This window comes from Stegostoma tigrinum, chromosome 5 (genome assembly GCF_030684315.1).
Source record: "Stegostoma tigrinum isolate sSteTig4 chromosome 5, sSteTig4.hap1, whole genome shotgun sequence".
Taxonomy (NCBI): domain Eukaryota; kingdom Metazoa; phylum Chordata; class Chondrichthyes; order Orectolobiformes; family Stegostomatidae; genus Stegostoma; species Stegostoma tigrinum.
In genome coordinates, this window is record NC_081358.1 from 81,395,795 (window position 1) to 81,419,951 (window position 24,157).

Below are 24,157 nucleotides of genomic sequence, written 5' to 3' on the forward strand. Positions count from 1 at the left end.
TTCCTTTGCATTTTAGTCTGCGACTCAATCAGATGGCTGAAAATGTCCGCGAGCTATGGCAATTTAGCCCACCAGTAATCACCAGATAGTAACTCTTTATAAGACAGTTCATATATTGTTGAAAATCCTGTCACTTCTCTCCTGACCTTATCCACATGGGCAAGAACCTTGCCCCACCATAACAATTGCACCTTGGTGTGTAGCAGTAAACTCCGATGCTCTGCCCTTATCACAGCATGCAAAATAGTGAACAAACCTAATTCCAATGACCTTGGTTGTATGAATTTTCACAGCATGCTGTAATACTGCAGCTAACTCCAGTGGTGGTGTTTTGGCTATGAGAGTTTTCTGGTGGACGATGAAATGGGTGATCCGAACGCAAGGATTTTGCTGTTTCACCTGTTCGTGAAAATTTGAGGGCAAGACCATTCTTTATATTGTCTCTGAATTGTTCTTGCTTTCTTTGAGTTCAGATGTTTTGTCAACTGAATTAGCAGAGGAATCGTCTCTTTCGACACAAAGCTTATCCATTTACTTTTAGAATCTCAGACTTAGATTAGCAGCATAACTTAAAAAGAGTACCAAAAATATTCTGTAAATCTGTGCTGGCATGAGAAGTATGCAGGTAGGCAGGTCAGCTCATAACTGTTTTCAGTTGGGAGCCTGTTTCCTGTGTGTGCAAGGTTTCTCCTCACATGGGAAATACAACATGCAATCATTGTGTTTGGTGAAACTGAATATTTGGTACACACATGTAAGTAAGTTGCATAACAGTGGATTGCCTTTCTACTGTACGTGTGAGATGATGAATATCAGCAGAAACTGTCTTAAATAATAGGCACAGATGCTCCGAAAGAGATTGGAAGTAACAGCCTTGACACTTGGGTAAAGTGACACTGCTTCCTGAAAATTTCACAGCTTTCTTCTCATCTTGCTGCGCTGACAAACTGATTGATTGAAAACCTGTGCTGTAGGATAGAGCAGGTTAGTGAAATGAATACTTGGTTCAGACATTGCTCTGAGTAGTAGTATTTCTGGTTTGTGGGGCACTGTCATTTGCAATGGGGAGAGTGGGGAGGGGTGCTTACTATTGGGAAGCACTTTACTTGAATGGTGCTGAAGCCAGTATTTATCAAGTCATGCCACCAAGGGGCTTTCAACTAAATTGGAGCAGGAATCATGGGGGGAATATATTGTGTACATTATAGGGAAATGGGAAAGCAATAGATCAAGTGTAACCATCAAAGTAAGTAATCAGAATCTGGCATGAAGAGCCAGTGATTATAAATTTGTAGACCTGCAAATGGAGCCACTGATGTAAAAGAAACAGATTAAGCATTCTTTTTTTTGAATGCCCACAGCATTTGCAAAAAGTCACCTATGAAAGAAATTCATATATACGACTTGATAGCTAGTAAAAAGACGTGGCTACGTGGAAACCAAAGATTGGCACCTGAATATCCAATGATACTTCAATTTAGAAAGGAGAGGAAGTAAGAAAGGGGCAGTGGGATAGCTTTTTAATTAGAGGATATTATACTGTTCTGAGAAATAGAACAAGAATAAACTAGCAAGAAACAAAAAAAAATGCCTAAATGTTTCTATTTCTAAGTAAAATGGAAAAGCCAAGCAAAATCAAATGTGGGTCCATCTTGTTTCAGGAGAATTTATAATAGAAAATAAGAAAATGACAGATTAACTAATCAAAACTTGTGTCTGCCTTCACAATATGAAAACTAAAAAAAACTCCCAGAAACAATAGGGAATCAAAAGACTAGTATTAGCTAAAGATTCGCAAGATATTGGTATCAGAGAGGACAAAAATAGAGAAAGTAATCCACCTTAAAGTAAAAAAATGCACTGGACCCGATGACCTATATCTAAACATTGAAAGATTTTGCTGTAGGGATCGTAGATGCTTTGATAGTTTAGCAGAATATTTGAGGGTAGATGTTGAGTATTATGTTTAGCTCTTCTGAAAGTCTGTAATAAGGTCCCTTAGTGAACAAAATTAATACATATGGGATGGGGAGGAATGGATTGAGAACAGGTTAATAGACATAAACAGTGAAAGTAGATGGGTGACTTTCAGACTAGCATGCTGTCTCTAATGGAGTGTCAGAAGGATCAGTGCTTGGGCTCCAGCAGTTCATAATCTATCAGATTTGGATATGGAGGTGAAATAATTAATCAGTTATTCCATATGTTGAAGAATGAGATTGATATCCACAATCTCATTGAGCAGATCAGGTTTAAGAGGCTGAATGGCTCACTGTTATTTCTCGTTTCTTAAATTCTAACAAATGAAATTGAAAGGCCTTGAAGTCTTCATTGGTTGCTGCTCTGTAGCAGCATTAAATAAACAAAATAACAGAATGGTGAATGGTGACTTCTGGTATGCCATGAAAGCCCTGCAATATGTTGGAAAATTTAATAGTGATCTGAGCCTATCAATTATACTCAACACTTTTTTTTTGTCACTTACAATATGAGACCATAGTGCCAATGTGTTTCAATGCTGAAATGTCTTTTCCAGCTTTAAAGAAGGTACATAGCATAAATTATCCAGTAGGGGTAAATTTGAAGTACTGACTCAAGTAAGACAGACAAAAATCAGAATATTGACTGTAAAACTGTTGAGTTATAGTGTTTCTCCGAGCCTATGGAGGTATTGTTATAGTACGTCTTCACTTTTAAGTGCTCCTAAAATGATAACATGAAGTCTTCATTTAGCAAAGAAATCAACATGAAAAAATTTGAAGGTAATAATTTCCTCATTCCTCACGTACATGTGCTAGTTAGTCATCATGGACTCTCCCTTGATTCAAGGATGTCATTTTCTGAGGATTGCTAATTTCTGCTGTAGGTCTTCATTTGACTGAACATGCAGATTTGTGACTTGTACAACATACACTCAAGGATTTACAATGTCCCTCAAGGTCGTAGAACCTGGAGTGTAGAATTTGCTTCCTTGTCTTTTCATTGCTGCCACTCTGCCTCTTGTTAGTAATGCATGTGACAGCTATTACAACTTCATAATACAAATAAGAGCCACTGTATTATGCTTAGATTATGGAGAGTTATGTTGAGGATTGTCTGATCAGCTGTGATTTCGTTGGATGGCTGAACAGCTTAGATGCTCCTATATTTTATGGTCTCGGTAATTTTCTGGTCCAGTCCTCGAGTAAATGAGTGGAGTCAGAGTATGAGAGAAACTGCAGATGTTACAGCTTTATTCAAAGAAGTGTGTAATGTTAATCTATTGAATATATAACCAGCCAGTTTAATGTTTAAAAGCATTAATACTAAACATAATTATAACTGACTTGAACAGAGCCAGAAGCCCTACAACAACAGGTCATAATCCAACAGCTTTATTTGAAATCAGAAGTTTTCACAGCGTTGCCCTTCGTCAGGTGAAAAGATTTCAAATCAACCTGTTGGACTAGAGCTTGCCATCATGTGATGTCTGACTTTGTCCATCTAGTCCAACACCGGCGCCTCCACGTTTTAGTAATTTGGACACATTAATTGAGGAAAGTCTTCATTATTTGTCATGGTAATTGTGGTTAACTAGTTTTTGTTTTTTTTGTTAAATATAAATTGCCAGTATTCATGTAATATATATGAACTTCCAAAAGGCATTTGATAAAGTGCAACACAGCAGCTTTGTCAACAAAGTTTGAAGCTCAAATTTTTTTAAAAAGAAATACATTTATATTCACGACTACTGGACATTGCAAAGTGCCTTAGTTAATGAAATGGCTTTGAATTGTAGTCGCTGTTTTAATTTCAGGTATGTAGCAAAGTGCTCCCACAAACAATGAAGAGATAATAACCAGGCAACCTGTTTTCTGATGTTGATTGGCCAGGAAACAGGAGCTATCTCTTTATGCCTTTTTGAAAATAATGTTGTGGGATTTTTGCATCCAACCAAGCAGGCAGTTAGGCCCTCTGTTTGACATGTCATCTGAAAAATGACATTTCTCATAACTCGGCACTCTCTCAGTCACTCCTTGTATGTCATGTGCTGCAGTGCATCTTGAACCCAGAAACTTTAGGTTCAGAGGTAAGAGGGCTACCGGCTGAAATCCAGTTGACAATAATACGAAATAAAAAGACAGATGGCGTGAAAAAAATTTGGTTGCCTGACCGGAAAAGAAAATAGTGGTGCACTTTTGTTTCTTAGTCTGGAGGGTGATATTGACCAAAAGATGCCAAAGCAGAATTAGGCCATTCAACCTGTAGTGTCTGCCCTGCCATTTCAATATGACAGAGATGTTCCTTAACCCCATTCTCCTACCTTCTCCCCATAATGCTTGATCGCATTACTAATCAAGAACCTATTTATCTCTGTCTTTGATATGATTCAGGCCCCACAGCCTTCTGTGGCAATTAATTTCACAGATGCACCACCCTCAGGCTGAAGAAATTCCTCCTCGTCTCAGTTCTAAAGAGTAATCCCTTCATTCTGAAGCTATGCCCTCATGTCTTTGTCTCTCCTACTAGTGGAAGAGCATCTTCCAGGACCCTCAGTATTCTGTAAATTTCAGTGAGATCGCTCCTCGTACTTGTAAATTCCCAAGTGCAGACCCAGAAGCCTCAACTGTTCCTCCTATGACAAACTGTTCATTCCAAGGATCTTTCTTGTGAATCTCCTCTGGACCCCCTCCAAGTCCAAGGATGTGTAGAGTGGAGTTCCCGAAGTTTTGGTATTAGGGCAACTGTTTTTCTTTATCCATGTTAATAAACTTGACTTCGGATGTACAGGGCACAATTTCAAAATTTTCGGATGACATAAAACTTGCTCATCTGTAAGGAAGATAGTGATTAGTGAAATAAATACGTGGCTAAACATAGACTGGTTGGGTGGGAACAAACTGAATGCTGAGATGTGTGAAGTGATATTTTAGTTGGAAGAATGATGAAAAAGCAGTATAAAATAAAGAATATAATTCAAATGGGTGAGGAACAGAGGGACATTCTGCATGTGCACAAATTATTGTGTGCATGGCAGATTGAGAAAGGCATTAACAAGGCATTTGAGATCTTCAGCTTTATAAATTGAAGTAAAATGTTTATACCTCTTATAAAATGCTGACCCAATCTGAACTGGAATATTGTGCCCTGTTCTAAGTACCACTTTAGGAAGGATATCAAGGAATTCAGGAGGGCACAGAGAAGTTTTCAGGGATTTCAGCTATATAGGTAGAATCGGGGCTTTTGTGATGCAATGACCCTACATCTGAGCCAGGAGGCCCGAATTGAAGTCCCACCTGCTCCAGAAATGTGTCACAATATCCTGAGCAGGTTGATTTTAAAAAATGAAATTACATTGGGTATTTGGAATGTTTTCTTAAAAAGAACTTCGAGAGAAGATTTGATAGAGATGCTGAAGATGAGCTATGAGACAAATTCTTCCCATCAGTTATTTCAGGATTGCGAACGAAAGGATAGAAATTTATCGAGGCAAAAGAATCAACATGAGAAATGTTTAACAGAGTAGGATCTGTAACATGTTGTCTAAGAGTGTGGTAGTATCACACTCAATTCTGACTTTCAAAAGAAATTGAAATCTACCTAGAGAGGAAAGAACTACAGAGAAAAAGGGTGTGGTATAACCAATTGATATAGCATGCATAATCACTGCTTGTTGTACCATAACCAATCTAATTCTATTTTCTGTGCCATTTGCTTCATTCCAGATCATTTTCCATGTGGTACCAGGTGAACCAGTTAAATTAATGCCAGAAGAGCAGCCAGCCACTCCCACTGTCTCAAATGTCCGCAGTGTGACCCATCGTACCTTGGTCAAAAATTTGTGTCTGAAAGTCATGGTAATAAAATTCTGTTCCAATATGAAATGCAAATAATTGTTCCCTTTCTGTTGCATTTTGTTTTTTTTGTATGACAACAGTCCTTTAAATTCTTGCCCATTCCTTGTGCTTACATAGTGATTTTCAGTAGATGAGTTGCAGAGGCTATCACAGCTGAGCAGAATTCTGCTTTCATCAATTGTCCTCATGACCATGTCCACGTGTTTCCTGACGTTGCTAAATTGCTATCAGGAAGGTAAAGCCTGGTAAATTACTATTGTGGATCGCTTGTAAAGTCTGAATGTTTGTAAGCAAATGATTGGTTGTTGCTGTAAAGTGTTATTTATGAGTAAATGGTTTAAAAAAAAGAGTTTAAGGAGGAAAAGTATTTGAGGAAAGAGCAATCTGGTGTGGAGTGAGATTTTCTGATCATAATCGAAGTGGCAAGACATTGGTGAGGAATGGTATACTTAATTGTTGAAAGTCTAGTACTCGGTTATAGTCTTTTATTTGAAATCACAAGCTTGTGAAGTGCTTCTCCTTCGTCAGGTGAAGTCACCACCTGACGAAGGAGCACCACTGCTAAACCTTGTGATTTCAAATAAATCTGTTGGATTGTCACCTGGTGTTCTGTGACTTCTGACTTTGTCTACCCCAGTCCATTCCCAGCAACTCTACATGGTGGAAAATCTCATATGGTTAGTACGTAGCTATTACAATATTATCATACTAACGGTGTAGTCTTTCTTTAGCTAGACATCACTTTGAAAGAGAAGTAGAGAGTTACATCACTTTTTGAAAAAGTAGTAGAGTATATCTGGAGATGGAAGTGTTTGCTGTCAGTAAGTATAGATGGGTTCGGGGAGCAGAAATGCTTAGTTAGAGCAGATATGAGAAGAGATCTGAGATAGACAGCCTGAGTGCTTAAAAGCTTTTTGAAGATATGGCATGAAGAAGAATGCAGCAAAGGTATTTGAATGTGCCTTGGTGACTAAGAGTGCAAAAGTAAGGAAATAGTGATGAATCTTTGGAGGATTTTGTCCAATTATATGCACTGCATTTCAGGAAGAACGTGAAGGTGTCACAGAGGACATGCAATGTAGAAATGATTCAGAGAATAGTCCCAGAGATAAGGGACCTCAGTTATCTGTATAGTTTAGAGAAACTAAAGCTCTTCTGAGATGAGAACGGTGAGAGGTGCTTTTATATAAAACATTCACTAAAACGAGGGGGCTCACCGAAGTGGATACAGAGTAATTGTTCTTGTTGATGGAAGACTTAAGAAGCAAAGAATGATTTTAAAGTGACTGGTAAAAGAATCAAAGTCAGCATGAGGAAAAGCATTCTTCAAGCCATGAGTGCTTATGATCTGGAATACACTGCCCAAGACTGGGATTGAGGGAAAATCCAATCATGGCTTTTGAAAGGAAAGTAGACAATGGCCTGAAGAGAGATTTTCCAGATTACAGGGAAAGATCAAGTAAATGGGCATAACTTAATTGCTCTTGCAAATAGCTGGCATATGCACCTCAGGTTAAATAACTCCTTTTCTGAATCCATCCTACAGAAATCATGAGCTTGCATATGCTGGAAGGGCAGGAGCAAGGGTGGGAATTTAGAGGCGATTATTCATGAATTCACATGTTATCTTTATTTTCCATGTAGATGGTTTTGCCAGAGGTAAGCAAGCGATGACTAGTTGGAGTGCTCCAGCCAGATCTTGCTATGGGTGGTTATGACTGTTTGGTGCCTAGTAGAGGAAATGCTTTTTGGATCTGAAGGACAGGTTTTTCAGCTGTACAGAGGTACTGCCTGGGATGGGGGACAGTGGAGACTCGGGTACTAAAGTTGAAGCAGAGGAAATATTTGTGCATATATTAACTGTAGAGGTGTTGGGACGAAGTAATAGATAGTTGGGAATTTGAAAGTGGAGCTCTGACTGATTTGGAGAATATTTTTCCAGAGACAAACAAAAAAAAACGACCTGAGAGGATAGGGATTTGTGAATGGTGTGCAATGCACGATACTTGTCAGAAGTTGTTTTATTGACTGAGAGTGTGAAACACTGAAGGCCATAGGTATTGTGATATCACTTCAAAAAGTAACAGGGTATAGAACATGTGACTTACAGCCATTGCCTGTCTAAATTGCAATGAATAATATGAGGGAGTATAGCTGAGCTTCTGTAACAAACCACCTCATTCAGCAAACATGTAACACTTCAAATAGGTTTTGTTTAGGTCCATTTAAAATGCTACCAGAGTTTCGTTACCTCCTTCTGTTTTATGTGATATCCATGATATTTTGCTTCCATTTTCCAATCTGAGAAATGTATGTTGTTTATTTAAACACAAAATTACAATAAGTTCAGAGGTGCTATGTGATTTGCAGATAAGAAGGTTTGTGTGGAGAGAGGATAGATGAGCAAATTTAAAAGCATGAAGATGAGAGCTGTTCATTAAAAGGACTAATATAAAGTCAATATTTTTCTGAACTGTTTATTTTCCTCGCAGTAATTTTTAACTAAAAAAAATGTTCTGGATGGATATTTACATTTGAATATGTAGACATTTGTTATTAATACACTCATCTGCATTGAAGATTTCTTTATTTGTTCAATTAGGATGAATATAACAATCCAACTGGAGAGGATATTTGTGGCAAGTTGGTGGTTACGATTAAAAGTACAACTGAAGATGATAGTGAGATTCCTCAGTTTCAGGGAAAACTCAGCAGTTTGGAGTTTCAGCTCAACCAGGGGTCCTCTGTTGTCTCAGTAAGTTTAACTTGGTTTAACTAATCTGGTAAAAGTCGGCTGACTGGCGTAGTTGATCTGAATATTTTAGGGCTGAAGTGTTAATCTTGTTTCTCTGCTAGATGTGATTAAACCTTTTTAGAATTTTCTTTTCATGTTGTATGCCATCATGTCAAAGTTTATTATTACCTCATTCCCATTTTAGCTTCATTTGCCAAAAGCCTTTCTGACTTTGTGTTGATTTTGGTTTCTTTCCAGTTTTGCTGATCCAAGCCCAATAAGTATTTGTGCTTATGAAATATCTACTCTAACCATGTCCCACTGGCTTTTGACTATTTCAAAAAAAAGCAGCTCCCCACCACTTGCAAAAAAAATCTTATTGGCTATGCTTGGTTATCTATGTTATGGCCTTTAAGTTTCTTACAGAATTCTATAAACTGTGGGTGCTTCCTGTCATTTCAAGAAGCAGTTAATATCCCACCATTGCAACAAAATTTGTGTGTGTGTGTATACGCGCACACTCAGTTGACCTTGCGCTGTTTTCTGGATGTGCATTTGTCTACTGTTGTCCCACTTTGTATCTATGGAAATGAAAAAGAAATTGTATAATTCTATAGTTTTCCCATTTATAGGGAACTTTGCAGTGTTCCCTTTTGTTAGGAATTTGGTTATTCTTTTCTGCATGGGAGCATTCTTTGAATGCAGTTCAAGTATGAAATTTGATGTGACAGGTTTTTGATTACAAAATCTGTTCAGTCATTTCTATAAATGCTGGCAAATTATTTTGCAGTCAGTATTTAAGAGCAAAACATCAGAATCTATAAAATAGATTTATTGTATGTTATTCATTCATTTGATATATATTGCATTTACTATCCTAATTTTCTATCTTTAGATTATACATTATAATTTATGAAACTTGAAATGGACAAGAAAGTGTGCAAAGAAGTTTATGTTGCGAGTGCTTTATTGTAACTTTAAAGTGAATGTTTCAGTCTGCAGTCATTGAAATTATTAGAAATTAAATTATTAATTTTTGCAATAAGCTAGCAGTCCTAACATTGTGCCTTTAACTCCTTTACAATCAAAGTTTATTTGGTCAAAAATTATCTGCAACAGCATAAAATGATTTTCCATCCACTCCTATACCTAATCCTATAATTTCAGTGAACATAAATTGTTTATCAATCTTTGAACCCTAATTTTTTTGTTTACTTTTATTCCTCTTTAACAGAACTTGGTGCTGGCAGAAAACTGTCCTGGTAGGGATAGTACTGAATATATGTTAATTTTTGAACCGACTATTTCAAAACCTGTCAAGCGGAATCCTTTACCTCCGTACATCTTATCATTTATGTTTTATAATGGTAAGCATAAAGCAGCTTATATAGCTTGCTTATTTACCAAGAACTTGAAATGTTATAGCTTATTTAATTAACGTGACAGTGTCCTAGCTAGCTCATTGATTACTTCATTACAAATATTTGAGGTTGACTCCGGCCTTTTGTCATATCAGTGAGAAAATAAATAGTAAGGAGTCATGACTGAAAGGATAATGCCACATTGTCATCTGTGGTTCAAATCAGTATGATTCCTGGTTCAGTTTATCTTTATTCCAAGCCAGCTGATCTCAGTAGTGGTAGGTATAAGGAAAAGTCATAGTTCAAACTTCAGTCTTCTGGGCAATAAGAACTTGTTCTTGGCTGTGATTTTGTCAGTGGTAATCTTGTTTTATTATTTGATAACTGAAATGTGTTGAAATTTTGCTTGTGAAGTTAAACAGCCTTTGTCACATAATACACCTAAAATGGAAATGTAAAATATTTTAGAAAGAAAGACTTAATTTGCCTGTAGTTAAGCACAGCTCCTGAAGAAAAATAAAATGTAACTAATCTGAATGGTAACATCTTTTGAAACTTGTTACTTATAGTTACCAATACAAATGCTGCTGAGCTGCAAATGGTTAAATGTGTAATTTATCCCAAATTTGAGTCATACAGCATGGAAACAGACCCTTTAGTCCATGCCAACCATAATTCCAAAATAAACTAGGCCTGCATTTGGCCCATATCCTTCCAAAGATTTCTTATTCATGTACTTATCTAAATGTCTTTTAAACATTGTAACTGTACTTGCATCCACCACTTCCTCTGGAGGTTCATTCCACACACTAATCACTGCATTTTAAAAAAAAAACCCTCATATCTTTGAAATTTTTCTCCTCTTACCTTAAAAATATGCCCCTAGTCTTGAAATACCGCACCCTAGGGAACAGTCACCTGCCATTCACCTTAACTATACCTCTGATAATTTTATAAATCTCTTGCAAGTCACCCCTCAATCTCCCATGCTCCAGTGAAAGAAGTCCCAGTCTATCCTAACAGCATGACTAAAATTGGACACAGTATTCGAGAAGAGGCCTCACTAGCATCCTGTAGAACCTAAAAATAACATTCCGACCCTGATCAAAGGTCTGAGCAACGAAGACAGTGTGTTAAACGTCTCCTTAACCACCCTATCTATATATGATGTAAAAAGCAAGGAATTATGTACCTGAACTCCAGAGCTCTCTGTTCTACAAATTACCCAGGGCCCTACTTTTAAATGCAGAAGTCCTGTTTTGTTTGTTTACCAAAATGCAATACCTCGTATTTATCCAAATTAAACCCCATTTGTTACTCTTCAGCTCATTGACCCAACTGATCAAGATTGTTTTGTAATCTTGGATAAACATCTTTGTCTACTATAGCGCCAGTCCTAGGCATCCACAAACTTACTAACCATACCTTCTATATTCCCATCTGAATCATTTATATAAATGACACACAAAAGTGAACCTAGCACTTATCCCTGTGGAATACCACTGGTCATAGCCCTCCAGGCAGAAGAACAACTCTTTACCATCACTGTCTCTCGCTTTAAGCCAATTTTGTATCCAATTGACACACTCACCATGAATCCCATGTGATCTAATTTCACCACTTAGTCGAATTAGACAGAACCCTGTCAAAGGCTGTACTAAGTTCCAAGTAGCAATGTCTACTGCCTTTCTATCCATTCTCGAAGTGCACATGTTCTAATTGGTTGACAGAATCAGCGAAGGGTTGATCCAAAAATGAGAAATGAAATTCTGGTTTCAAAAAAAAATACAGTCCACCCTTCTTGAAATGAGATTCAATTTGGCATATTGAAATAGATGACAATATTTTTCTTCACAGATTTTAAGAAACAGCAACAGATGACAACCTTGACGAAAGAAAAGGACCAACTCTCCCTATCTATTATTGCATACAGGAGTTTATTTGACACCACAAATCAACTAATCAGTGAAATGAAGTGTAAGCTATATTATACATTTATATTTGTCATACATAAATTTGCATATGAGAAAGGAAGTTAATTTCTGTTTATTTGAAAAATGAGCACTACAAATGTCAATCATGTATATGAAAGTATACTAGCAACTGGAGGTCAGTTGAATTACTTCCAAACAGCGAGAGATGTGACAGCTGAAAATGAGAGAAATATTCCAACGGATCACATTTAATCCACTTGTAAATGAGACCAGTTTCAGTGTTACTGCTTCATTGCTTTTCTGTTAAAACAACCTTGGCATCTTCTCCTAACAGTGATTGCCTGTATCCTGAAAGTACTCCAAAAAGTAGAAAAAAAATTTTAGACCTGTTGTCTAAAGGTCATTGCTTCCTAGGGAACAACTTGTACTAATATCACTTTATAACTGAAGTTAGGTTAACCCTCTTTTGATTTGAATTTGTGCCTGGAGAAATCTCTTGATATCTAGCAAGTGACATCATCAAACAGTGCAAGCAGCCAGTCACATTGATGTATTCTCAGACAGCAAGGCAAAGTGATCCTTCTTGTTAATATCTTGCCAAAATGTAAAGTTTGTATGTGCAGATGACATTCTGGTAGAAGTTGCATTATTATGAACGTAAAGTCTGCATATTTTCAAAATAATATAATCGATGAGAAATTTGATATTTCCGGGGAAAGGCAAGTTTAAATCTTTCATGAGATTTATGCAAGTGCGTCAAATAACAATTTCTACTTGTCTGAAATCTTCAGGATACATCTAAGCTTTCCATGGAGTTTGTTATTGTGTAGTTTGAGAAGTAATGAACATTGAACAGTTGCTGTCATTATCACAGCAAATTAGAGCTATCCATCAGTTACTGTTCCATGCATACCCCAACGTGTACATGCAGTGAATTTTTTTGTGTAGCTTTTATTTAGAGTTGCTCAAATTCCCCCTTTGTATAGATTCTACTTAAAAAATAAATTTAGGTATTCCATTCGGTTTTCCTGCTAAACTGCAGCACGGATCTTCCCAAATCCACAATCACTAAAGAGCAGAGGATGATTGGGATAGAAAGTCAAATGCCATCTCTGTAAAGCTATTCTGAAATTAGCATTAAAAAAATGTAGTGCATCAGGATGGAAGAAGCTTTACCTATATCCTGTTCTTGTGTGACTTGGAATTATTTGCTACTGATGACACTTAACAGTGGGAAAATTTATATAGCTAAGTCTAATTTACTAAAGAAAGCTATACTGTAAACCATTGGTATTCTAGTTAGTTTGATTATCTGATGTACATAGTAACAAGCCATAGTCATACAGTCATAGTCTGCAGCACAGCAAAAGGCCTTATGCCCCATCAAGTCTGTGCTGGTCAAAACATGCACCTGCCTGTTCAATTGCCATTTTCAAGCACTTAGACTGTCGCCTTGTATACCTTAGCATCACAAGTTTACATCTAAATACTAAAATGTTATTAGGGACTCTGCCTTTACCATTCTTAGAGGCACTGAGATTCGGATTCCTACCATCGATGTAACGTTTCAACCTCTTGCTCTTATCTGAAATCTATGATCCACCAAGGGGAGAAGTTCCTTCCTGTCTACCCTATCTATGCTCCCTCATAATTTTATTCATCTAAATCATTATCATCTCTGTCTTCCCTGCTTCATAGAAAAGAACCTCAGTCTATCCAACCTCTGCTCAACCAAAAATCTCCACACAGGCAACATCTTGGCAAATCTCTGCACCCTCTCCAATGTACTGTCATCCTACTTATAGTGTGAATTCCAGAACTGAATGCAGTACTCTAGCTGTGGTAAAATCAATTTGTTATACAGTTCCAGTTTAACCACACTGCTCTGAAATTCTAAAGGCAAATATCCCATGTGCTGCCTTAAACACTTCTGCTACCTGTCCTACATAAGGGACTTGTGCACATATGCACTAAGGCCCCTCTGATTCTTGCTGCGAAACAAAAATTGAACATGTCCTCAGCAATGCAATATAAGATCTTCAGGCAGATAATTCTTGAACTCCTGACTGAGTAAACCATTAACCTCGGATGATTGGAAATGGTTTTGAAATGGAGATCTTATTAACTTAGCAGTGAGTTAAATTAGAATCTGATTATTTGTACAAATTATGAACAATGATTTTAATTCGAGACCGGACTCGTGTTTTAGATTTTGTCAATTTCAAGGATAATTAAGATTGGCCAATAATAACAACATTGTTTTTAAAAACAAACTTTAAAAAAATAAATCTGTGAACTAGTATGCCTCTGAAAACGTAGTGCAAATAGCTGAATTTATGAAGTGTGTTAATCTATAGACCACATATTACAAACTGAAAAGTTCTTGCAATTTAATGTGTGTAAATATCTGCATTTATTTCAGCCATGTTGTCTGACACTAAACATCATGGAATTCCTGACAGTTACTTATCCTCTCAGACTGAACATCTGAAGAATTAGAGCAACACTTGTTGATTTTGATTTACAATTTTGATAACTAGAGCTCACTGAGAGCTGATCTGTGGTGCTGTAAGCTAGTCTAGAGGTTGACCCCAAACCCTGGCTACTCCCTAATCTTTATCGAATACAATAAATATGACAACCCTTTCTTGCCCAAATGTGATGGATACATGGATCAGCCAAAATTCATTTGAGCCATTGAATGATAATTTGATTTCATAGGTAATTATGCAATTTGAATATACTGGACAGAAGACAGTCATTCAGTGACACCTCCCCGAGTGGTTCACGAATGCAATTAATCTTTTTAAATATGATTTGGAGAAATAACAATTAAAGTTTATCAGATTAAGTACTGAAATTGAAATCTCTAATATTAAGGTCAAGCACATGAAGCTACAGCAAAAGAAACTCACCTAAGAAATGAACTTCGAAAACAGAAGATAGACATTGCAGAAGTTTCAACTGTAAGTTAACTTGTGTATTAATTTTAAATGTGTACATGTGGACAATCCTGAAGCTGAAGTGGTCTAATAATCCTAGTTCTGTAAATCTCAAAGAAAGTGCTAACATCCTGGTAGAGCTGATTCAAAGATGGAGTGTAATTGGAAGTCTAAAGAGCAACAAGCAAAATGCAAATCTGCAAACATTTTACCTAGCCAGAATTTATTTTTTCCCTTTTGAGCTATGCAGTCAAAAATAAAGTAGTATGATTTGGAACTATTGAGATCAGTTTCACCTCCTTTTGATCAATGGGATTCCAAGATTATTTTTTAGGTTGTTGAACAGCAAGATAAACAGGAGTCTCCTCCCAAATGTGAGGAGTGTGAACCAAAAAAAAAAGTTCTGTTTGACTTATGGAAATGTGCAGCGTTACCTTTCCATAGACCCTGTCTGTAAGCAATGCATGTACATGTCTGGATTCAGTTTTCAACAGGAGAAGAAACAACAGTTGTGAAGTTTGTGATTTTACACAAATCTAAATCATCATTTTGATGTTGCTGTGAAGATTGTTCCTATTATTGAAATATGCCTCTTTTTAAAGTTAGTTCAGTCCAGATCGGTGCTACAATGATAGTTGCCACATTGGGTATGAAGAAAAAGCAGAATGTTGGTAATAGATAATGATGGTTGTTTGATGAACTGGTATTGGCATGATGCGTACTAACAATTCTGATTATCTCCCTAAGTATGGGCTTTTCAATGAAAGACTGACACCAGCCTTAAATCAAAACTATTCATCTTGAATTCTATCAATTTGGTTGCCTCTCCTTTGTAATCACAAAGGCCACAGCAACAAAATACAGTCCTTTAGTTTAAATTACAATTTGAGTACGGGGAATCTATCTTGCAGATGGAATTTGTTAATAAATGATGTTGTTACATGCCAATTGTTCCAGTTTACTTCACTTGGGCCTCATGTTGCTGTATTTTAACAATGTTTCAAATAAATGTGATTCTTTTCCAACTAATTTATTTATTGTCCCAACTTTCTCACATTCTCCACTTGATTAAGGGCAACATGGTGGCTCAATAGTTACTGCTGCTTCACAGTGCTGGGGGCTGAAGTTCAATTCGAACCTTGGGTGACAGGTGGTCTAGTTCCTTTCCACAGTCCGAAGATGTACAGAATAGGTGGATTGGCTTGTTGAATTGCCCATAGTGTTTAGGGATATGCAAGCGAGGCAGATTGACCATGAAGAATGTGGAGTCTTAAAGGTAGGGGGCTGTGTTTCGGTGGGATGCTGTTTGGAGGATCAGTGCAGACTTGATGGGCTGATTGACTTCTTTTTGGCCTGTAGGGATTCTGTGATTTTAAAATTAGCAATAAAGTTTAATTTTAAAGGTGGATAAAAATTATGATGTATAAACTTTGTATAACTTTTATAGAGTCATATGCACAGAAACAGACCTTCAGTCTAACTCATCCATGCTGACCAATTTTCCCAAACTAAATTAGTCTCTCTCGCCTGAATTCACCTAGATCCCTCTAAACCTTTGATTCATATGCCTATCCAAATGTCTTTTAAATGTTGCAACTGTACTTGCATTTACCACTTTCTCTGGCAGTTCATTCCGCATACAAACCACCCTGTGTGGAAAAAGTTATCCCACAGATCCCTTTCACTGTAAAAGTATGCCCAGCTTGTTTTGACCACAACACCCTCCCCTCCCACTCGAGGGAAAAGACCTTTGCTAAACACCTTATCTAAGACCCTCGTGATTTTATTAACCTCTGAGGTCACCCCTCAACTTCCTACATTCTAATGAAAAAAGTCACAGCTGACCGTTATAACTTAAACCTTCTATACCCTGCAATGTCCTGGTTAATCTTTTTTGAAGATAATGTTACTCGAAAATTTTTGGGAGTTATCTCTTTATGGTTTATTATTTACATTTGAATTGTTTCCATTTGTTCTAAAAACATTTTAGATTGCATAATGCTCTTTGGTATGCATATTTATTTACTTCTTCTGCAATAATTTACTGTCAATCTTCCTTGCAATGTCCTCTCCAACCAAAGAAATGCTTTGAATGTTACTGCTTTTTGTTTTATAATGTAGGTCCAAGATATTGATGCAGTCCTGATGCAAATGAAGATTGAAAGAGACAGGATATTAAAACTACCCAGAAGAACATGTTCTCTGTCTAACTATACCAGAAGTAGTGCTGACGTTTTAGGAAAGGTATGGCTAATGTAAATAACTGCATTGTCAGCTGCTCTTTACTAATAATTTTTGTACTGTCATTTTTCTCTGCACTATTGAGACAAAGCCCATATCACCCGGCCTGAAACGTTTAATTTTTGTATTAATTCAATCTGCTTGATGTATTCTTGTGGAAAAGACCTAAGTTCTCATTTGTACTGCTTCTCATCTTCTCTTTTTCCACAATCTCCCTGCTCCCGGCCATTTGATAATCAAGTTGCAACTATTCTATTAGTACTTAAAGCTAAACAAAATTATATTTCCTGTTTATAAAACAAAGAACTATAGATGCTGGAGTTTAGAAACAAACAAAATTCTGGAGAAAGTCAACAGGTGTGGCAGCGTCTGTGGGGAGAATGCAAAGTTAATGTTCGAGAACTTCTGAGGAGTCAGTGGACTGGAAATGTTAACTCTGCTTTCTTCCACAGATACTGCCAGACCTGCCAAGTTTCTCCGATTTCTGTTTCTCTTTCTTCTTTATTAAATATTTAACTTAGAAATTATTGACCTACTACATTCAGCATCAAAGTTAAAGCCTATTTAGAATGACAGAATGCAGATTCGCATACTATATTAATCAAGTAACCAAAGAGAATAATTTTGGTTACTCATTCTGTTATTCCTGTTCTTTACTGTTCTCATTCTTGTTTATACTTCTCCAATAAAACATTTATTTTTCAAGGTTATATTTCCTTTACAGCATTGTATATTTCTCCCCCATTATTAGTTTTCTTTCAGTTTGTGATGCAGAACATTCCTCAACTCAAAATGGATATTTGTCTTGATTACAGATTGCCCACTTGGCAATGATCGAAGATGATGAGGTGGCCAGGGTAATATCTTGGCATATGGCCAGCGATATGGACTGTGTGGTTACTTTAACCACTGATGCTGCTCGACGTATCTTCGATGAAAGTCAGGGACGCCAACAAGTACTACCACTTGATTCCATATACAGAAAAAATCTCCCAGATGCTAAAAGGTACAAAAGCCATTGAAAATTCTGCCCTGATTAAACCTAACTTAATTAAAAGCCAGTCACTTGAAAGTGCTGTAAAATGCACCCAAACTCACATCAGGGCAAATGTCAAAGTAACAATGTTTGCAGCAATATTCTCTGTCCTTAAATTTTTTTAAAAATTTGCCGCCTTATCACTCTTTTTTAGAAACAACCACAAAAATAAGGAACTTGTTGCATTGCAGGCTTGAATGTTGTACCAATCTGTTGAAAGGTCTTCCACCTAAAATGTTAACTGTTCCACTCCATGAAATGTCCTGCTAATTATTTCCAGCATTTTTTATTTCAAATTTCTAAATTCAGCGATATTTTGCACTCGCAGAATTTTGAAGTTTCTCTCTGTTAGCTGCAAATCTTGAAGAACTGTAAGGAGTAAAACTGCTCTTGAACACACGTGACTTCTTCCGTAATGTGGAAAATAGGATCTCCCGACTATCGGCGATCATTTCACTGTTAGCTGTTATATTAACAAGTTAGTCTTTGAACAAAAGCACAACCTTTAAATTTACATATGAGACCACTTGTTTCTTCACTTATTCTTGTAACGTAATCATTATTGCTAAGACTAACATTTATTATGGTTGAGAAGTGGTTGTGTACTGGTGCAATCGATGTAGTGTGGTGCTGCTTCGAGACCTGCAGGATTTTGACCCAGTGCCAGTTAGCGATACAGTTCCAATTCAGAAATTTGCTTCTTAGAGGGGCACTTGAATGGCAGTTCTAGGATGCTGCTCGACCTGTGTTCATCCAGCTCTACACTTTGTCTCGGTTCTCATGCATCTGTGCTTGATCATTTAAATGCTGGAGTCTGAGGCTTTAGACAGTGTTGTTGCAGAAGCATTGCCAAGTTGCAATGTATTTTGTGACTCTTATGCTTTGCTGCCATTCTCCAATGGTGGAAAAGATCGAATATTTAAGGTAGTAGGCGGAGTGCTAATCAAGAAGGCTTCCTTGTTTGGAGGGTGTTGAGCTTCTTTATAGTGTTACCAGAGCTGAATTCATCCCAGCAAGTGGTGAATATTCCATCACAATCCTCACTTCTGCCCTGTAAATAGTAGAAGGCTTTTGGGAGTCAGATGATTTGTTTGGCACGGAATTCTAAGGTACTTATGTGGCTGCTCCAGTGATGTTTCCTCTCTGTGGGAATTCAGCAATGGTAATGCCATTGAATATAATGGGGCAGTGTTCAGATTCCCTCTTTTTATAGGCATGGTTATTGTCCAGCAGTTACCAGGTGCAGATATTACTTCCTGCTTATTAATCCAAGTTTGGGGTAGTTATTCTGTACTGAGGAAAACTCTTAACAATCATCACAGCAACATTAATAGATGTGCAGAAGAAGTATCATTGATATGTTCAGTGCAGATAAGTGTAAAGTTATATATTTCCTTGAAAAATGCTGTAAAATATTGCTTATAATAAAGAACTCAAATGAGGTAAAGGATCAGATGTATCTTGGACGATGAAATAATGCAAATCACTAAAAAGTAGTGGTACAAGTTAGCAAGATCAAATAACCAAGCACTAAGGTTTATTTCTAGGGGGTAGAATTGAGCAGTAGTGATGCTAAGCTAGACTCATGATGAACCTTGATAGGCAATACTTTTAAAGTGCATATACTTCTTACCATATTAACAATTGACACTGACAATTCCAAAAAGATTTACGAGCATGATATGAGAAATGTTAGGTTATGTCTACCAGGAAAATAATGAACAGACTAGGTCACTTTCCTCATAAAAAAGGAAGATTCTGGAGTAATTTAATGATGATCCTTTCAAATTGTAATAGTTCTTGATAGTGTCACTGAGAACTACGGCACAGATAAGGGCCCTTTAGCTAATCAAGTCAGTGCCGGACAAAATAAGCACCTAACTGTTTAACTCCCATTTTCTAGTACAGCCCATAGTCTTATATGCCTTGGCATTGCAACTACACATCTAAATACTAATGCCACAAGTAATAAGAACAGGTGTAAGCCATTCAGCCCTTTGATTCTGCTCTGCCATTCAAGGATAATGGCTGGTCACAAATCTGTTGAACTTCTTTTCAAAACACTCAAACTAGTAGGCTACGCTGAGGGAAATCAGTGGTCAGGGTATTTAATTTTTTTTAGAAAGCTCAAATGTTATGAGGGCTTCTGAACAAGTGATTGCTAATGACAATCCAATCATTCTTTACTAACTTCTCCAGTGCAATCCCATCCCACCTAAAATGTGGATACCAAATTGCGTACAATACTGTTGATGTGGTCTAAGTACTTCTTGCACAGTTCCAGCATAAACTGTGCCTCACCTTATAAAGATAAGTATCAGAATGACTTTGTCCAGCTGTTGCACTACCTTAAGGAACTGATAGACATGCATACCAAGGTCCCTCTGATCCTTGGTGCTTCTCAGGGTCCTACCATTCATCATGTATTCCTTTGTTTTGTTTATCTTGCAAAGTTCCTCACCTCACACTTATCTGAATCTAATTCCATTTGCTATTGATCAGCCCATCTGTATCCTATTGTGATCTAAGGCTATCCTGTCTGTTTACCACCCCATTAATTTCCACATCATCTGCGAACTTACTGACCAACTCTCTTGACATTGAAGTTTAAATTATTTACATATATGACAGGCAGGAACACTCTCTAAACTGATCCCTGCAGAACTCCATGGATACAGACACCCCTTGACCTTGCTGCCACTTCGCCTATTCTCATCAATGAACTGAATTTCATTGGATAACATCGGCTCTCACTTTCTCTGTCACTCCCTTGTGTTGGACATCTGCCTTCACTTGATCACCTCGTTGAAAAATTCAATCAAGTTCGTCATGCATGACCTCGTTAATAAAGCTATGCTGACTATTCTTGATTCATCCCTGCCTTTTCAAGTGATGGTTGATTTTATGCCTCGGAATTGCTGCCAGTAGTTTCCCACCTCTAGAGCTAGGAATAATTGACCTATAGTTTCCTGGCTTACCACTTGCCTTCTTTACAGCCCCTCCCCTCTGCCACACTTCTCTGTTCTCTGTTCTCCCTCTCTCTGCACTGTATCCCACTCCCGATACTTCAATAGAACAACAATACTTCATCGGAGGCCTCACTGATGATGGTACCTAGCATGGTGACAAAACGTCTGAATGAAAACAAGTCAGCTTGGTGAGCAAGTCAGCAGCTTCACCCACAACCCTAGCTACAAATCTTTGCACAAACCTTAGAAAATAAAAATTGTTGCCGTGTATGTGTATAATAGGTGCGGAGAAAATGAAAAACAAAGCTAGAGTCACAAATGTAAAAGAGACTAACTGCAAAATTCACGAGACCGTTTTGCTCAGGGAGTGGTGCAAGTGTACAAATTGCTGTACCAAAGAGTTTGAGGTGAATAATATTTACCCTCCCCTTAAATGCATCATTAAGCCTATGGGAAGGGAAGACAGGTTATGCTGATATTTAGGACTTGAAGGACTGAAGGGGGATAAAAGTGGAACACAAATGTTAACTTTGACTGGTTAGGCTGAATGATCTGTTTTTGTACTGTATATTTTCAGTTCAACATGCATACTTTCTAATGTGGTTGGCAATATTAAAGGAGTTATAAGTGCTCAAACATAAGATGTGGTACTTAAAAATTCTCAGCCCTAATTTAAGCCAGAATCAGCTCCTGCCATGAAAAGAAATACAAAAGTTACATTATATGCATATAATAATGAAGGGTCTAGGCCCAAAACGTCAGTTTTTGTGCTCCTGAGATGCTGCTTGGCCTGCTGTGTTCATCCAGCTTCACACTTTGTTAACTACATGCATATAAGGTTATTTTAAATATGTTTGAACATGACTTTTGTAAATGTTTTATAAATTTTGTTTAGAGATCAAGAAGCTCATGACCTGTTTTAAATTATAGACCTTTACCTCACATGCGAAATGGAAAATGTCATTTCAAGCCTGAGGGAAATCCAATTTTTGCTCGGGAACTGCTTATTTTTCCTGACAATGTGGAGCAGTGTCACACAGGTAAAGATTTGAACTTAACCATGTCTAAAGCCATACAGACTATGTTTCTCAAACAGTACAGAACGCTAGTTTTGTTGGGGGGGAAAAAAAGGAGAAAATTTTATCTTTAACTTAACAGGCCTGATGCAATTCCTAAGTCCATAGCAATTTCTTCAACATTGGAAGGGTTCTACATGCTTCCAAATACACATCATGAACAGGAGTAGGCCTTCTGTCACTCAAACCTGCTCTGCCTGTTCAGTAAGATAATGGCTGTTCTGACTGTAACCTCGTGTTCTGGCCTACCTATGATAAACTTTCATCTCTGTTTAATGAGAATCATTCTACCTCTCCCTGAAAAATATTCCAAGACTTTGCTGCAACACTTGATTCAGTGACACTTCTCTGGTGATTGTGCTTTCCGCAAGTACCTCCCTCTTTTCCATTTCCTGATTTATTCCTGCTTCTGGGATGCTACTTGTTTCTCTTGTAATGAAAGCTGATGGAAAATATTTGCTCAGTGCATCGGACATTTCTTTATTTTTCATTATCCTCTAGTCTGACTTAATTTAAATATTTCCAGAAACTTAAGCTGTTTTTATATTTGGGGCTGACTATATCTCACTCTCTCAATTTAAATCTTTATTCTTTGATCATTCTTTGCATTTTATTTTCTACGCTGTCTTCTAACATTGCATCTTTCTTTTCACAATTCTTTCAGTTTTTTCTTTTTAGTTTGATATTCTCTTTATCATTACTAGTTAACCATGGATAGTGGGATTTTTTTCTTTATTAGTGGAATGTATCCATTTATGTATTCAGAAATGCCTCCTTAAATATCTGCCATTACATCTCTATTCACCTGTCCTTTAAACTAAAGGGCTAATTCACTTGAACCAGTTCCATTTTAAGACCCTCCTAATTCCCTTTTTTTAAATTGAAGTATGTAGTCCCTGAGCTACTGCTCTCTTTCTCCCTCAAACTAAATGTATAATCCAATCATTTTATTGTCACTGTTGCTTAGAAGCACCATCGCTGAGGTTATTAATCCTGTTTCATTGCACGATACTAGGTTTAAGATATAGCTAATTTTCTAGTTGACTCCAGAAGATGCTGTTCCAAGAAATTATGAAGAAAATACTGTGAACTTGTTGTCTAGCTACTTTGCCCACCTGTCTTTTCCTGTCTGTATACAGATTAAAACCTCCCATGATTATTGCCATACCTTTCTGATAAGTTTGAATTATTTCTTCCTTGATACTTCAACTTAGTGAGGTTCCTGTTAAGGGTCCTGTTTCACACTCCCACAAATAACCTCTTCACATAGCGTATAAACTGTTTCCGCACCTTGGTTTCCTGAACTTAAGCCATCATTCTCTATTGTGCTGTACCATCATTAAGAACCAGAACTACTGACCCCAACCCCTCACACTCTTGCGCGCTCTCTCTTGCTTCCTGTCATTTCTAAATGTTCTATACCCTTCAAGGTTCCCCTCTAAATCTGTCAACCAGATTGTACACGTTCATTTCTATTTGTCCTCTGACTTCATCTATTCCATTTCAGATGCTCTGTGCATTCAGATATAAAGCCTTTAGTTCCCTTTTTGCATTCTAGTTTTATCAGTCAGTTCGGTCTTAAATTGGGACTGGAAAAATAGATAGTATTTATCTTTTTGTCATTTTCTGTAGTTGTACGTTTTACTTTGGGTTTGATGCTACTCTTTTTGATCTACCTATCTTGACAAAACTGATTCCTTGTCCCCACTATTTTATTTAAAATCCTCTTTACTTCCCTACGTATGCAATTGGCAAGAGCACAGGGTCCTAGCATCTTTCAGGTGGAGACAGCCTCATCAGTAAACATTCCTGTTTTCCCAGTCGTAGTTCTGGTGCCTTATGAACCAGAGCCCACTTCTTCTCTACCAATATTGAGCTAAGTTTATATCTCTTTACTCTGACGTGCTAAGTAGCAATTTGTGCATGGCTCAATAATTCAGAGATTATGACCTTTGAGTTTCTGCTTAATTTGGCAATTAGCTTTTTGCTAACAGTGCACATCCTCCTCTATCCTGCTTGTATTGTTA

At 37.2% G+C, this 24,157-nt stretch overlaps 1 protein-coding gene across 2 annotated transcripts in view; it reads left to right on the forward strand.

Moving 5' to 3' along the window:
* smchd1 (structural maintenance of chromosomes flexible hinge domain containing 1) overlaps positions 1-24,157 on the forward strand; it is a 151,831-nt gene that overhangs the window by 109,106 nt on the left and 18,568 nt on the right. For both annotated transcript variants that reach the window (XM_048529359.2, XM_048529358.2), the window contains exons 36-43: positions 5,706-5,837; positions 8,440-8,592; positions 9,806-9,938; positions 11,790-11,909; positions 14,747-14,832; positions 16,930-17,052; positions 17,865-18,055; positions 21,985-22,094. In XM_048529359.2, the coding sequence (XP_048385316.2) occupies positions 5,706-5,837; positions 8,440-8,592; positions 9,806-9,938; positions 11,790-11,909; positions 14,747-14,832; positions 16,930-17,052; positions 17,865-18,055; positions 21,985-22,094 (1,048 nt within the window). The remainder of the gene's footprint in view (positions 1-5,705; positions 5,838-8,439; positions 8,593-9,805; positions 9,939-11,789; positions 11,910-14,746; positions 14,833-16,929; positions 17,053-17,864; positions 18,056-21,984; positions 22,095-24,157) is intronic.